Consider the following 15,397-nt stretch of genomic DNA (forward strand, 5'->3'; position numbering starts at 1 on the left):
ACACCATCCGCCCTGCTCCGCTGGGTGAGAAGCTGACAGTGATGCAGGTGGATGTTTCCCTGGTGTCATGGATTATTGATTACCTGACTGGCAGACCACAGTACGAGTGGTCAGCAGCACTGGGGCTCCACAGGGGACTGTCCTGTCTCCCTTTCTCTTCACCATCTACACCTCGGACTTCAACTACAACACAGAGTCTTGCCATCTTCAGAATTTTTCTGATGACTCTGCCACAGTTGGATGCATCAGCAAGGGAGATGAGGCTGAGTACAGGGCTACGGTGGGAAACTTTGTCACACGGTGCGAGCAGAATCATCTGCAGCTTAATGTGAAAAAGACTCAGGAGCTGGTGATGGGCCTGAGGAGGGCTAGGACACCAGTGACCCCTGTTTCCATCCAAGGGGTCAGTGTGGACATTGGAGGATTACAAATACCTGGGGATACGAATGGACAATAAACTGGACTGGTCAAAGAACACTGAGGCTGTCTACAAGAAGGGTCAGAGCCATCTCTATTTCCTGAGGAGACTGAGGTCCTTTAACATCTGCTGGACGATGCTGAGGATGTTCTATGAGGCTGTGGTGGCCAGTGCTATCATGTTTGCTGTTGTGTGCTGGGGCAGCAGGCTAAGGGTAGCAAACACCAACAGAATCAACAAACTCAAGGCCAGTGATGTTGTGGGGGTGGAACTGGACTCTCTGACGGTGGTGTCTGAAAAGAGGATGCTGTCCAAGTTGCATGCTATCTTGGACAATGACTCCTATCCGCTCCATAATGTACTGGTTAGGCACAGGAGTACATTTAACCAGAGACTCATTCCACCAAGATGTAACACTGAGTGTCATAGGAAGTCATTCCTACCTGCGGCCATCAAACTTTACAACTCCTCTCTCGGAGTGTCAAACACCCTGAGCCAATAGGCTGGTCCTGGACTTATTTCCATTTGGCATGATTAACTTATTATTATTTAATTATTTATGGTTTTATATTGCTATATTTCTTCACTATTCTTGGTTGGTGCAGCTGTAACAAATCCCAATTTCCCTCGGGATCAATAAAGTACATCTGTCTGTATGTCTGTTGTTGTTTCTCAAGTTCTCAGCCAGCACAAGAGAAACCCCCACCTTCACTCACTAACCACAGTCCTGGTTTGTCGTTTATCCCCACAATCTCCCACCATCCCTGCAGCCAGACATCTTCAGAACAGGGTCCCAGACCTGAAATGTTGACAGTGTCTCTTCCAAGAGATGCAGCCTGACCCACTGAGTGAAGCATTCTGAGTGATTGCATCATAGCCTGGTAAACAAATTCCAATATACAGGCATCAGAGAGTGGTGGACCTAACCAGTTCCATCACAGTTACAGCTCTCCCCCCTCCCCCACTGCTAACATCAGCAAGAGGCAATGTCTCAGGAAGGCAACTTCCATCATCAGGAACCCCACCATTCAGGCCATGCCCGCTTCTCAATGCTGCCATCAGGCAGGAGGAACAGGAGCCTGAAGACCCACACCCCAAGGTTCAACAACAGCTTCATCTTCACGTCCATCTGGTTCTTGAATCAGCCTGAAAAACCCTTACACTGCCTCAGACTGTATATATCTCGCTCTCTATCTCTCTCTCTCTCACATACACACTGCTGTCATTGTGTTTATTTTCAATGCGTATAAGTTGTATAAGTTATGTATGTTAATTCAAATTTATATTAACATTTTTCTATTTGTCTTGTAATGTTCTACACTGCTGCTGCAGAAAACTAACTTTTGAGACATTTATACCTAAACAAATGTATGCCCATGACAATAAATGAATTTGAAGCCAACCCCTGCCCTCCACCCGCCCCCACTTACCTTTCAGTTCCTTGATATAACAGTAGACATCGTACCGCTCACCCGGATCCCGAATCCCATAGGTTCTGATGCCAGGATATTCAAATTTATCTCCATAGCAACCAGGTCTTGGTGTCTTGATTGGATACCTGTCAAAAATAACCATTCCTATGGTCATAAGGTCACAGAACACTGCAGCACAGAAACTTATTTTCAACTCATCTAATGACCCCCTCAGTCAAATATTTACTGGTGTTTATCTACAGTTCATTTCCTTAATATTCATCAGCTTGTACAAGAGTCTTCACAAGAGTTTTCACCCACACTGAGCCCAGTCTGTGGAGAATGCCTCCTGTTCTGCACCTTCTTATGGGGTCCCTCCAGAAGTGGATGAGTCTTGAGAATGCACAGCAGCTTCCTACTGGAAATTCCCTTCCTCCATCGTCTATCTTGATAAGCCCTGTTTGGGAATATCCAGGAACCCAGAGAGACTGGTGGGTGCAGAGACTCCATGTTAAGTGTTGATAGGATGGTCCATTTGGAGAAATCAGATCCCAGAGAGAGAGAGGCAGACAGGGACCTCATGGTAGGTGTTGATAGGAGGGTCCATTTGGAAAAATCAGATCCCAGAGAGAGAGGCAGACACAGGGACCTCATGGTAGGCGTTGACAGGAGAGTTTGTGTGGAGAAATCAGATCCCAGAGAGAGAGGCAGACACAGGGACCTCATGGTAGGTGTTGATTGAAGAGTTCAGTTGGAGAACCCGAACATTTCTCTGCACCAGAGTCCAACCAAATGCCTAGTTTACAAGTCACAAAAACACCCACATCAGGGGACTTCCCACATCACTCTGGTGTATTTCTATTATGTGGAGACTCCATTCTTTAAGAACAACTTCTTCCTCTCCCCACCATCAGATTTCTGAATGGACAATGAATCCATGTACACTACCTCACTACTTAGTTAATTTTTATATATTTTTGTCAGTATGTATACAGTATATATCTTACTTTATAGCTTTTTATTATTATGTATTGCAGTGTACTGCTGGCACAAAACAACAATTTCATGATATTTGCCAGTGATATTAAACCTAATTCTGACTAACCTGTACAGAGAATTAGGAATCCTGTATGTCTCCTCCTTGCCATCTGAGATTTAGCTGAGATCTGCTGTCTCCACCTGAGAGAGACAATCTCAGTGCACCCCTCACCCTCAATGACATACACCATCAGGGCAGCCCCTCACTCTCAGTGACATACACCGTCAGGGCAGCCCCTCACCCTCAGTGCCACGCACCCTCAGTGCACCCCTCACCCTCAGTGCCACGCACCCTCAGTGCAGCCCTCACCCTCAGTGCACCCCTCACCCTCAGTGCCACACACCCTCAGTGCAGCCCTCACCCTCAGTGCCACGCACCCTCAGTGCAGCCCTCACCCTCAGTGCACCCCTCACCCTCAGTGCCACACACCCTCAGTGCAGCCCTCACCCTCAATGACATACACCATCAGGGCAGCCCCTCACTCTCAGTGACATACACCGTCAGGGCAGCCCCTCACCCTCAGTGCCGCACACCCTCAGTGCAGCCCTCACCCTCAGTGCACCCCTCACTCTCAATGCAGCCCTCACCCTCAGTGCACCCCTCACTCTCAGTGCCACACACCCTCAGTGCACCCCTCACCCTCAGTGCCACACACCCTCAGTGCACCCCTCACCCTCAGTGCACCCCTCACCCTCAGTGCCACACACCCTCAGTGCACCCCTCACCCTCAGTGCACCCCTCACCCTCAGTGCCACACACCCTCAGTGCCACGCACCCTCAGTGCACCCCTCACCCTCAGTGCCACACACCCTCAGTGCAGCCCGCACCCTCAGTGCCACGCACCCTCAGTGCCACACACCCTCAGTGCAGCCCTCACCCTCAGTGCCACACACCCTCAGTGCACCCCTCACCCTCAGTGCACCCCTCACCCTCAGTGCCACGCACCCTCAGTGCACCCCTCACCCTCAGTGCCACACACCCTCAGTGCACCCCTCACCCTCAGTGCACCCCTCACCCTCAGTGCCACACACCCTCAGTGCACCCCTCACCCTCAGTGCCACGCACCCTCAGTGCACCCCTCACCCTCAGTGCCACACACCCTCAGTGCAGCCCGCACCCTCAGTGCCACGCACCCTCAGTGCCACACACCCTCAGTGCAGCCCTCACCCTCAGTGCCACGCACCCTCAGTGACATATACAGTCAGTGCACCCCTCACCCTCAGTGCCACGCACCCTCAGTGACACGCACCCTCAGTGCACCCCTCACCCTCAGTGCCGCGCACCCTCAGTGACACGCACCCTCAGTGCACCCCCACTCTCAATGCAGCCCTCACCCTCAGTGCACCCCTCACTCTCAATGCAGCCCTCACCCTCAGTGCACCCCTCACTCTCAGTGCCACACACCCTCAGTGCACCCCTCACCCTCAGTGCCACACACCCTCAGTGCACCCCTCACCCTCAGTGCACCCCTCACCCTCAGTGCCACACACCCTCAGTGCACCCCTCACCCTCAGTGCACCCCTCACCCTCAGTGCCACGCACCCTCAGTGCACCCCTCACCCTCAGTGCCGCGCACCCTCAGTGCACCCCTCACTCTCAGTGCAGCCCTCACCCTCAGTGCACCCCTCACCCTCAGTGCACCCCTCACCCTCAGTGCCACACACCCTCAGTGCACCCCTCACCCTCAGTGCCACGCACCCTCAGTGCACCCCTCACCCTCAGTGCCACACACCCTCAGTGCAGCCCTCACCCTCAGTGCCACGCACCCTCAGTGCAGCCCTCACCCTCAGTGCCACGCACCCTCAGTGCACCCCTCACCCTCAGTGACATATACAGTCAGTGCATCCCTCACCCTCAGTGCCACGCACCCTCAGTGCACCCCTCACCCTCAGTGACATATACAGTCAGTGCACCCCTCACCCTCAGTGCCACACACCCTCAGTGCAGCCCTCGCCCTCACCCTCAGTGCACCCCTCACCCTCAGTGACATATACAGTCAGTGCACCCCTCACCCTCAGTGCCACGCACCCTCAATGCCACGCACCCTCAGCGCACCCCTCACCCTCAGTGACATATACAGTCAGTGCACCCCTCACCCTCAGTGCCACACACCCTCAGTGCAGCCCTCGCCCTCACCCTCAGTGCACCCCTCACTCTCAGTGAACAGTGTGGCAGTAAGAACCTGGCATGAGTCTTTGCCTTGGGAAAAGCTGACAACAGTAAAAAAGTGGGAGAATCTGATGTGCCAGGGCAGATCCCTAGGAAGCATTTCACCTTTGAAACAAGAAATGTCAGGAGAATTATTAATGTACAAAGGGAAACAGCTTCACCGACAGAGTAACTGCTCAGGGGAGGGAGATGTATTCATAAGAATTACATGGATTTACAATGAAATGAAATTATCTGACCATTCAAATCCCAATGCTCCTATTAATTTTCCGTAATCAGTTCTTCAAAAGAGATCAGTATTTTGAAGGAAATATTGAGACGAAAGTCTCAGAGAAACTAAATGTAGATGAAATTCCTTCCTCAAAAAGGTGAACTTCAATGCATGGCACATTTCTTGGAAACTTTTGGTTAGTAGTCCTCACTTCCAGGCTGACCTCTGCCACACCATCCAGTCCATTGCTGCCTGGGATTCTCCAGCCTCTGAATGGTGCCAATCCTCTCTGCAACATTCTTTCGTTGTTCTCTCTTTACCACCTCCTACAATGCTGCTCTCCATAATTTTCACGATCCTCTGCTTGTATCTCACTCTCTAATAAGACCATATGACACAGGAGCAGAACTAGGCCATTTGGCCCATCAAGTTTGTTCCGCCATTCCATCATGGCTGATCCATTTCCCGCTCAGCCACCATCTCTTGACTTATGCCCCATACCCCTTCATGCCCTGACTAATCGAGAACCTATCAATCTCTGCCTTAAATAAAGCCAATGACTTGGCCTCCACCGCCAACTGTGGCAATAAATTCCACAGATTCACCACTCTCCAGCTAAAAAAATTCATCCTCATCGCCATTCTAAACCAGAGGGGCTGTCCCCTACTATAGAAAACATCACCTCCACATCCACTCTATTGAGGCCTTTCAACATTTGATACATTTCACTGAGATCCGCCCTCCCCCCAATTCTCCTGAATTCTAGTGAATACAGGCCCAGAGCCATCAAATGCTCTTCATACGACAAGCTGTCAAATCCTGGAATCATTTTCATGAACCTCATTTGAACCCTCTCCAGCACGCTCTGTCTAAGATAAGGGGCCCAAAACTGCTCACAATGCTCCAAGTAAAGCCTTTCCAGTGCCTTACAAAGCCTCAACATTACATCCTTGCTTTTGTATTCTAGTCCTCTCAAAATGAATGCTAACATTGCATTTGCCTTCCTCACGACATACTCAACCTGCAAATTAACCTTTAGGGAATCCTGCACAAGGACGCCCAAGTGCCTTTGCACCTCAGATTTTTACATTTTCTCCCCATTTTGAAAATAGTCTATGCTTTTATTTCTTCTACCACAGTGCATGTCCATACATTTCCTTACTGTATTCCATCTGCCACTTCTTTGCCCATTCTCCTCATCTGTCCAAGTCCTTCAGCAGACTCCCTGCTTCCTCAATGCTATCTGCCCCTCTACCTATCTTCGTATTGTCCACAAACCTGGCTACAAAGCTATTAATTCCATCATCCAAATTATTGACATATAATGTAAAAAAAATGCAGTCCCAACATAGACCCCTGTGGACTCTTACTATCTTTCCTTTTGGTTAGTCCTGACGAAGGGTCTCAGCCCGAAACGTCGACATCGCTTCTCCCTATAGATGCTGCCTAGCCTGCTGTGTTCTACCAGCATTTTGTGTGTGTTGTTGTTTGAATTTCCAGCATCTGCAGATTTCTTCGTGTTTTCCCTGTGGAACCCCAATTGTCACCGCCAGCCAATCAGAAAAGGTTCCCTTTATTCCACTCTTTGCCTCCTGCCAATCAGCCACTGCTTTATCCATGCCAGTATCTTTCCTGTCATACCATTGGCTCTTATCTTATTAAAGGAGCCTCATGTGCTGCACCTTGTCAAAGATATCCTGAAAATCCAAGTACACAACATCCACTGATTCTCCTTTGTCTGTCCTGCTTGTTATTTCTTCAAAGAATTCCAACAGATATGTCAGGCAAAATTTTCCCTTGATAAACCTCAGCCTATTTTATCATTTGCCTCCAATACCCCGAATCCACATCCTTAACAATCAACTTCAACATCTTCCCACCCAAAGGTCAGAGTAACAGGTCTATAATTTCTTTCCTTCTGTCTCTCTCTTTTCTTGAAGAGTGGAGTGATATTTGCAATTTTCCAGTCGTTTGGAACCATTCCAGAATCTATTGAATCTTGAAGGATATTACTAATTCCTCCACAATCTCTTCAGCTACCTCTTTCAAAACCTTGGATCATCTCATCCAAGTGACTTATACACATACAGACCTTCAATTTCCCAAGCACTTTCTCCCTAGTAAAGGCAACTTCACTCATTTCTGCCCCCTGACACTCTCAAACATCTGGCATACTGCTAGAGAAGGCTGATGCAAAATACTTATTCATTCCTTCACCCTTTCCCTTGTCCCCCATTACTACCTCTCCAGCATAATTTTCCAGCAGTCCACTATCTACTCTCGCCTCACTTTTTATGTATCTGAAGAAGCTTTTGGTATCTTCTTTAATACTATTGCCTAGTTTACCATTGTATACCATCTTTTCCCTCTTTATGACTTTTTTAGTTGCCTTCTGTTGGTTTTTAAGAGCTTCCCAATCCTCTAACTTCCCATTAATTTTTGCTCTATTATATGCCCTTTCTTTAGCTTTTGTGGTGGCTTTGACTCTCTTGTCAGTCACGGGTGCATCATCCTGCCTTTAGAATATTTCTTCTTCTTTGGGTTGTATCTAATCAATTGCAGTTCATTGCACAACACTCAATCCGGAATAGATAGGGTCTTTTGGCATATCGGCCTTCATAAATCTATATATTGAATACAGGCAATAGGATGTTATATTGAAGTTGTATAACACAGTAGTAAGGCATAATTTGGAGTATTGTGTGCAGTTTTGGTCACCCACCTACTGGAAAGATATAAACAGGGTTGAAAGAACATGGAGAAAATTTACAAGGGTGTTACTCAGTCTGGAAGACCTGATTTATAAGGAAAGGTTGAATAGGTTATGACTGTATTCCTTAGAACATCAAAAATTGTGAGGAGATTTGGTAGAGATAAAATTGTGAGGGCTATAGGTAGGGTAAATGCAAGCAGTGTTTTTACTGAGGTTAGGTGGGAAGACAACTAGAGGTCACAGGTTAAGGGTGAAAGATGAAAAGTCTAAGAGGAACATAAGGAGGAAACTTCTTCACTCTGAGAGTGGTGAGAGTGTGAAATGAGCTGCAAGCACAAGTGGTGCATGCAAGTTTGATTTCAAGTTTGGAATGGTATTAGGGGTGGAGAGCTTTGGTTCAGGTGCAGGTCAATGGGAGTAGACAGTTTAAATGGTTTCAGCATGGACTAGATGGGCCAAAGGGCCTGCTTCTGTGCTGTACTTCTCTATGATTCTAATAGTTGATCCCCTACTGGGCGAAACAAGAAGATGCTCTAAAAAAAAGTCTCATAGATATTCTACAATTTCCTCCTCCTGGTATCCAGTACCAGCCTGGTTTTCCCAATCTCACTACATGTCCCCTTCCACCCATCTACCAGTGAGCTGTAAAACCTGATCCCACGGAAGCCCCTGCTTCATCCTAGTTGCCCTATCCACCCCTCCCCTACCCATCCAAAACTTTGGACTTTGTTCTGTCTTTGGTCCAGTTCTGAGCAACAGTCTGGACATGGAACATTTCCCTTCATCAACCAGCTGAATGTAGCCAGCACCTCCAGCTTTTATAACAGGTTGACAGTGATGTGGGGAGAGAGTAAGTGTGGGGATATGGGAGGGAAGGAGAGAGCTGTGGGGGAGAGCCGTGGGGGGAGAGAGCCGGGGGTAGGAGAGCCGGAGGGGAGGGGAGCTGGAGGGGGAGAGAGACGGTGGGGGGAAGAGAGCCAGGGGGATAGAGCTATGGTTAAGAGAGAGTTGGGAGAATAGTGTCGGGAAAACATAGAGTGAGGATAATAATCAAATCACTCTAAACACAACCTGAATAAATAAATCAACTTTAGACCAAGCAATTGACAAGAAATGCAGATAGGGTCAAAATAACAGGCAGAGAATCAGTTGGAAATAGAGAAGCGGCTCCTGACTGGATTTCGTGAAAGAGTGAATTTCTATTCTGCTGTCAATTAGCTCTATTAAGTAGGGCGCTGTGTGGAGTTTATATTTAATTGAAATTCACAAACAGTTGTGGCTCCCTTAGGATACTCCAGCTCACGGAACTGGAGCAGAAACCGGAGACTGAGTTCCCAATCCTGGCACATTGTGGACTGAGCATAACCCAGTCCTGTGCCTCATTCACATGGCATCTGATCTGCACTCTAACTCCCCATCCCACACCTTTCCAAAATCCATCCGTCCATAACTCAGTATCCCCAGCCCTCAGGTGGATCCCAGCCTTCTAGCCTCACCTTGGTCACCCTCTCAGACTGAAGCTATGCCTCACCTCTAGAGTCAGAGGTGAAGAGCCCATGTCTGACCTCATGACGGAAGGTAGATCACAGTGGAGCAGGTTGGGCCCAGCAATGCCCTGAGGACCTCCTGTACCAGTGTTTTGTAGGAAGAATGAGGGGCTTGTCAACAGCTGGGAGCAGATTGATTGGGCAGTGGTCAGCCAGTCCACTGACCACTGCCAGAGTCAGCCCGAGGGAGCATCCCTCACCATGGTCAGTAAGGCAGCCACATCTCTCTGGATGATGAACATTCAGTTGCCACACCATAAGATGTCTGGAGAAATACACAAAATTCTGGAGGATCTCTGCAGATCGGGCAGCATCTTTAGGTGGGAATAACCAGTTCACATCTTAGGCAAAGCAGCTTCATCAAGACCAGAAAGGAAGGGAGCAAAAGCCAGAATAGTATAATGTCTGTGCAGGAGGGGAACAAACAAGTATGAATCTTTATGGGGGTGTCTTTCAGACATGGGAGTAGAATAAGACCATTCAGCCCATCAAGTCTGCTCTGCTATTCCATCATGGCTGATATATTATCCCTCTCAAACTGCCTTCTCCTTGTAACATTTGTTGCCCTGACTAATCAAGAACCTAATGACTTGACCTTCACAGCTGTCTGTGGCAATAAATTCCATTGATTCACCACCCTCTGGCTAAAGAAATTCCTCACCATCTCTGTTGTAAAGGGACACCCCACTATTCTGAGGCTGTGCCCTCTGGTCCTAGACTCTCCCACAATAGGAAACATCCTCTTCATCTCCACTCTATCTAGGCCTTTCAATATTCAGAAGTTTCAGTGAGATCCCCCTCATTCTTCTTAACCCCAGTGAGTACAGACCCAGAGCTATAAAACACTTCTCATCTCTGCATGTATATGTATGTCTGTGCCTGAGTGTGTGTGTGTGTGCGTGTGTACATGTGTGAAGCGTCTAGTGCAGTAGTGTAGTAGTGCTTGCAGTTAGTGCATGTTGTATGCTGTATGCCGCATAGCGCTCTCTGCTTTTGCTACTCTCCACTTACAGCTATTGCTGCTGGCTAGCCTTCTCAACAGAGGGTGAAAAGAGGAGTCAAGTGTGTAAGCCTCCTCCTGCCAGTACAGAGACTGTCCACCACCAAGACTCCTGCAGTGCCTCCTCGGGGCCACACAGGAAACTGGGTATTTTATGGTCCTAGGCTAAACTACAAGGGATCTCGGAGCAGCAGTGGGCCCCAGAGACATGGCATGCAGGCCCACCACTGTGTAGATATGCCCTGGCGCCCATCAACCACTGTCCCAGCTATGGGTAAATAGCCCCACTGCCTTGTGGTAAGTCTGTTGAGACAAGGCTAAGGGAGCACACCCTGACAGAAAAGCAATGCGCTGGCAATAGGCGGGCGTTAACAGACCAAGGACCCAGCAGCCTCCTGCAGCCAAGATGTGGGACTGGTTGTCCTGGGTTCACCCTTGCCACAGGGATTTACCTCATCATGGTGAAGATAGTGCTACTGGGGATGGTGCACCCCCTGTGGCACTTTAATATCTTCCTTGCACAGGTCTCCACCTCTGACCACAGTGAAAAGCACCTGGACCTTATGTATGGTTGAAGTCTGACAGTGATGGGGCGTCTGGCAATGGGAGCAGGTACAAATGGATTGGAAGCTTCTAGTCAGAACCCTGCATGGCAGCAGCACAGGCTATTTGGTTGCTAGCAGCTGGGACTGAGTGGCAGCTGTTTTCGGCAGACCCCTGTGCGACTGAACAGCCCAATTTAGGGACCGCACTGCTCACCCCAATTGGGGAAGGGCCTAAAAATTGCCCATTCAATCACCCACCTGGATAGGTTACCGCGCCTATCGGGCTATTCCACTACTGCAGTCAAAATAAGAAACAATACAACCTAAAACTGGCAACATGGAATGCAAGGATTCTCCTGGACTCGTAGGGCATCTCTGAGAGACCTCACCGGAGAACAGCCTTGATTGCTGCTGAGCTGAGGCGCTACAACATCGACATTGCTGTCCTGAGTAGACCAAGCTCCTGGATGAAGGCTCTTTAACAGAGAAAGGGATGGGTTACACCTTCTTCTGGAAAGGTTTCCCCCAGGTGGACAACATCTCCATGGAGTAGGATTGGCCATCAAGAACACCTTTCTACCAAGTTTCACAGAAACACCTTTTGGCATCAGTGAAAGACTAATGACCCTCCGTAACCCCCAGCAAAGAAACGTTACGCCATGCTTCTCAGTGCCTATGCACCAACTTTGCCATCTGAGAATGAGGCCAAGCAATGCTTTTATCATACATTGGATGAAGCTCTTTGCCGGATCCTAAGAATGATCAGAATGAACATTGGGGACTTCAATGCTAGGGTGGGGCAGAACAATAAGATATGGAGTGGAGTGCTAGGTAGGCATAGTATTGGCATGGTCAATGGAAATGGCATGAGGCTACTTACTCTTTGCTCTGAGTATAACCTTACCATAACCAACACAATCTTCCAGCAGAAGGCAAAATATAAGACCTCGTGGATGCACCCTCACTCTAAACATTGGCACATGATTGACTTCATCATTGTGAGACATAGTGACATCAAGGATGTTCTCATCACCCATGCCATGAGAGGCGCAGAGTGCTGGGCTGACCATCGTATGATTGTGGCCAAGTTCCAAATGAAAGTGCGTCCCCCACTTATGGCTGCAAAAACCCAATAAAAAGCGGCTAAATTGCAACCACCCGAGAAACACAGAAGCAAGAAGTGAGTTTCGACGCATCCTAGCTGAGAAACTAAAGGAGCTGGAACCTTATCTGAGTTCAGAAAATACCATGGAACAACAGTAGACCTATATCAGCTCTGCACTCTATGAGGCAGCAGCCCAATCCATCGGCCATAAGAGCAGAAACCACCAAGACTGGTTTGACGATAACTCAGATACCATCCACAACTTGCTTAAGACCATAAGACAAAGGAGCAGAAGTCGGCCATTCGGCCCATCAAGTCTGCTCCACCATTTCATCATGAGCTGATCCAATCTCCCCTTTAGTCCCATTCCCCCACCTTCTCACCAAAACTTTTGATGCCCTGACTACTCAGATACCTATCAATCTCTGCCTTAAATACACCCAATGACTTGGCCTCCATTATCGCCCATGGCAGCAAATTCCATAGATTCACCACCCTCTGGCTAAAAATTTTTTTTCACATCTCTGTTCTGAATGGGCGCCCTGCAATCCTCAAGTCATGTCCTCTCGTACTAGACTCCCCCACCATGGGAAACAACTTTGCCACATCCACTCTGTCCATGCCTTTCAATATTCAAAATGTTAAAGTCCATTATAAAGTCCAGTGCCTTATAGAGCCTCAACATCACATCCCTGCTCCTATACTCTATTCCTCTAGAAATGAATGCCAACATTGCATTTGCCTTCTTCACCACCAACTCAACCTGGAGATTAACCTTAAGGGTATCCTGCACGAGGACTCCCAAGTCCCATTGCATCTCAGAACTTTGAATTCTCTCCCCATTTAAGTAATAGTCTGCCTGTTTATTTCTTCTACCAAAGTGCATGACCGTACACTTTCCAACATTATAATTCATTTGCCACTTCTTTGCCCATTCCCCCAATCTATCCAAGTCTCTCTGCAGACTCTCTGTTTCCTCAGCACTACCGGCCCCTCCACCTATCTTTGTATCATCAGCATACTTAGCCACAAAGCCATCTATTCCATAAAACTTTAGTTAGGCCACACTTGGAGTACTGTGTCCAGTTCTGGTCGCCTCACTATAGGAAGGATGTGGAAGCATTGGAAAGGGTACAGAGGAGATTTACCAGGATGCTGCCTGGTTTAGAGAGTATGGATTATGATCAGAGATTAAGGGAGCTAGGGCTTTACTCTTTGGAGAGGAGGAGGATGAGAGGAGACATGATAGAGGTGTACAATATATTAAGAGGAATAGACAGAGTAGACAGCCAGCGCCTCTTCCCCAGGGCACCACTGCTCAGTACAAGAGGACATGGCTTTAAGGTAAGGGGAGGGAAGTTCAAGGGGGATATTAGAGGAAGGTTTTTCACTCAGAGAGTGGTTGGTGCGTGGAATGCACTGCCTGAGTCAGTGGTGGAGGCAGATACACTAGCGAAATTTAAGAGACTACTAGACAGGTATATGGAAGAATTTAAGGTGGAGGTTTATATGGGAGGCAGGGTTTGAGGGTCGGCACAACATCATGGGCCAAAGGGCCTGTAATGTGCTGTACAATTCTATAATCCAAATCGTTGATATACAGCGTAAAAAAATGCAGCCCCAACATGGACCCCTGTGGAACGCCACTGGTAACCGGCAGCCAACCAGAATGGGATCCCTTTATTCCCACTCTCTGTTTCCTGCCAATCAACCAACACTCTATCCACGTATATAACTTTCCTGTAATTCCATGGGCTCTTATCTTGTTTAGCAGCCTCATGTGCGGCACCTTGTCAAAGGCCTTCTGAAAATCCAAATACACAACATCCACTGCATCTCCCTTGTCTAGCCTACTTGTAATTTCCTCAAAAAATTGCACTAGGTTTGTCAGGCAGGATTTTCCTTTAAGGAAACCATGCTGAGTTCTGCCTATCTTGTCATATGCCTCCAGGTACCCCGTAACCTCATCCTTGACAATCGACTCCAACAACTTCCCAACCATCGATGTCAAGCTAACAGGTCTATAATTTCCTTTTTGCTTCCTTGCCCCCTTCTTAAATAGCAGAGTGACATTTGCAATCTTCCAGTCCTCCGGAACCAGGCCAGAATCTATCGACTTTTGAAAGATCATTGCTAATGCCTCCGCAATCTCCACTGCTACTTCCTTCAGAACACGAGGATGCATTCCATCTGGTCCAGGAAATTTATCTACCCTTAGACTATTCAGCTTCCTGAGTACTTTCTCAATCATAATTGTTACTGCGCATATTTCTCTTCCCTGACACCCTTGAATGTCCGGTATATTGCTGATGTCTTCCTCAGTGAAGACTGATGCAAAATACTCGTTCAGTTCCTCCACCATCTCTTTATCTCCCACTACAATTTCTCCAGCATCATTTTTTATCAGTCCTATATCTACTCTCACCTATCTTTTACTTTTTATATATTTGAAAAAGCTTTTAGTATCCTCTTTGATATTATTTGCTAGCTTCCTTTCATAGTTCATCTTTTCCCTCTTAATGACCTTCTTAGTTTCCTTTTGTAAGCTTTTAAAAACTTCCCAATCCTCTGTCTTCTCACTAATTTTTGCTTCCTTGTATGTCCTCTGCTTTGCTTTTACTTTAGCTTTGATTTCTCTTGTCAGCCACGACTGCATCCTTTTTCCATTTGAAAATTTCTTCTTCTTTGGAATATATCTGCCTTGCACCTTCCTCACTACTCGCATAAACTCCAGCTACTGCTGCTCTGCCGTCCTTCCCACTAGTGTCCCTTTCCAGTCAACTTTGGCCAGTTCCTCTCTCATGCCACTGGAATTTCCTTTACTCCACTGAAATACCGACACATTGGATTTCAGCTTCTCTTTCTCAAATTTCACTGTGAACTCAATCATGTTGTGATTACTGTCTCCTAAGGGTTCCTTCACCTCCATCTCTCTTATCACCTCTAGTTCATTACACAATACCCAATCCAGTACAGCTGATCCCCTAGTGGGCTCACCAACAAGCTGTTCTAAAAAGCCATTTCATAGACATTCTACAAATTCTCTCTCTTGAGATCCAGTGCCAACCTGATTTTCCCAATCCACTCGCATGTTAAAATCCCCTACAATTATCATAACACTGCCCTTCTAGCAAACCTTTTCTATTTCCTGTTGTAATTTATAGTCCACATCACTGCAGCTGTTTGGAGACCTGTAGATAACTGCCATCAGGCTCCTTTTACCCCTGCGATTTCTTAG

At 47.6% G+C, this 15,397-nt stretch overlaps 1 protein-coding gene across 5 annotated transcripts in view; it reads right to left on the reverse strand.

Annotated features, from left to right (window-relative positions):
• Positions 1-15,397, reverse strand: part of ncanb (neurocan b) — a 416,144-nt gene that overhangs the window by 295,656 nt on the left and 105,091 nt on the right. For all 5 annotated transcript variants that reach the window (XM_073068065.1, XM_073068064.1, XM_073068066.1 and 2 more), the window contains exon 5: positions 1,849-1,976. In XM_073068065.1, coding sequence (XP_072924166.1) covers positions 1,849-1,976 — 128 coding nt within the window. The remainder of the gene's footprint in view (positions 1-1,848; positions 1,977-15,397) is intronic.

This window comes from Hemitrygon akajei, chromosome 16 (assembly GCF_048418815.1).
Source record: "Hemitrygon akajei chromosome 16, sHemAka1.3, whole genome shotgun sequence".
NCBI lineage: Eukaryota > Metazoa > Chordata > Chondrichthyes > Myliobatiformes > Dasyatidae > Hemitrygon > Hemitrygon akajei.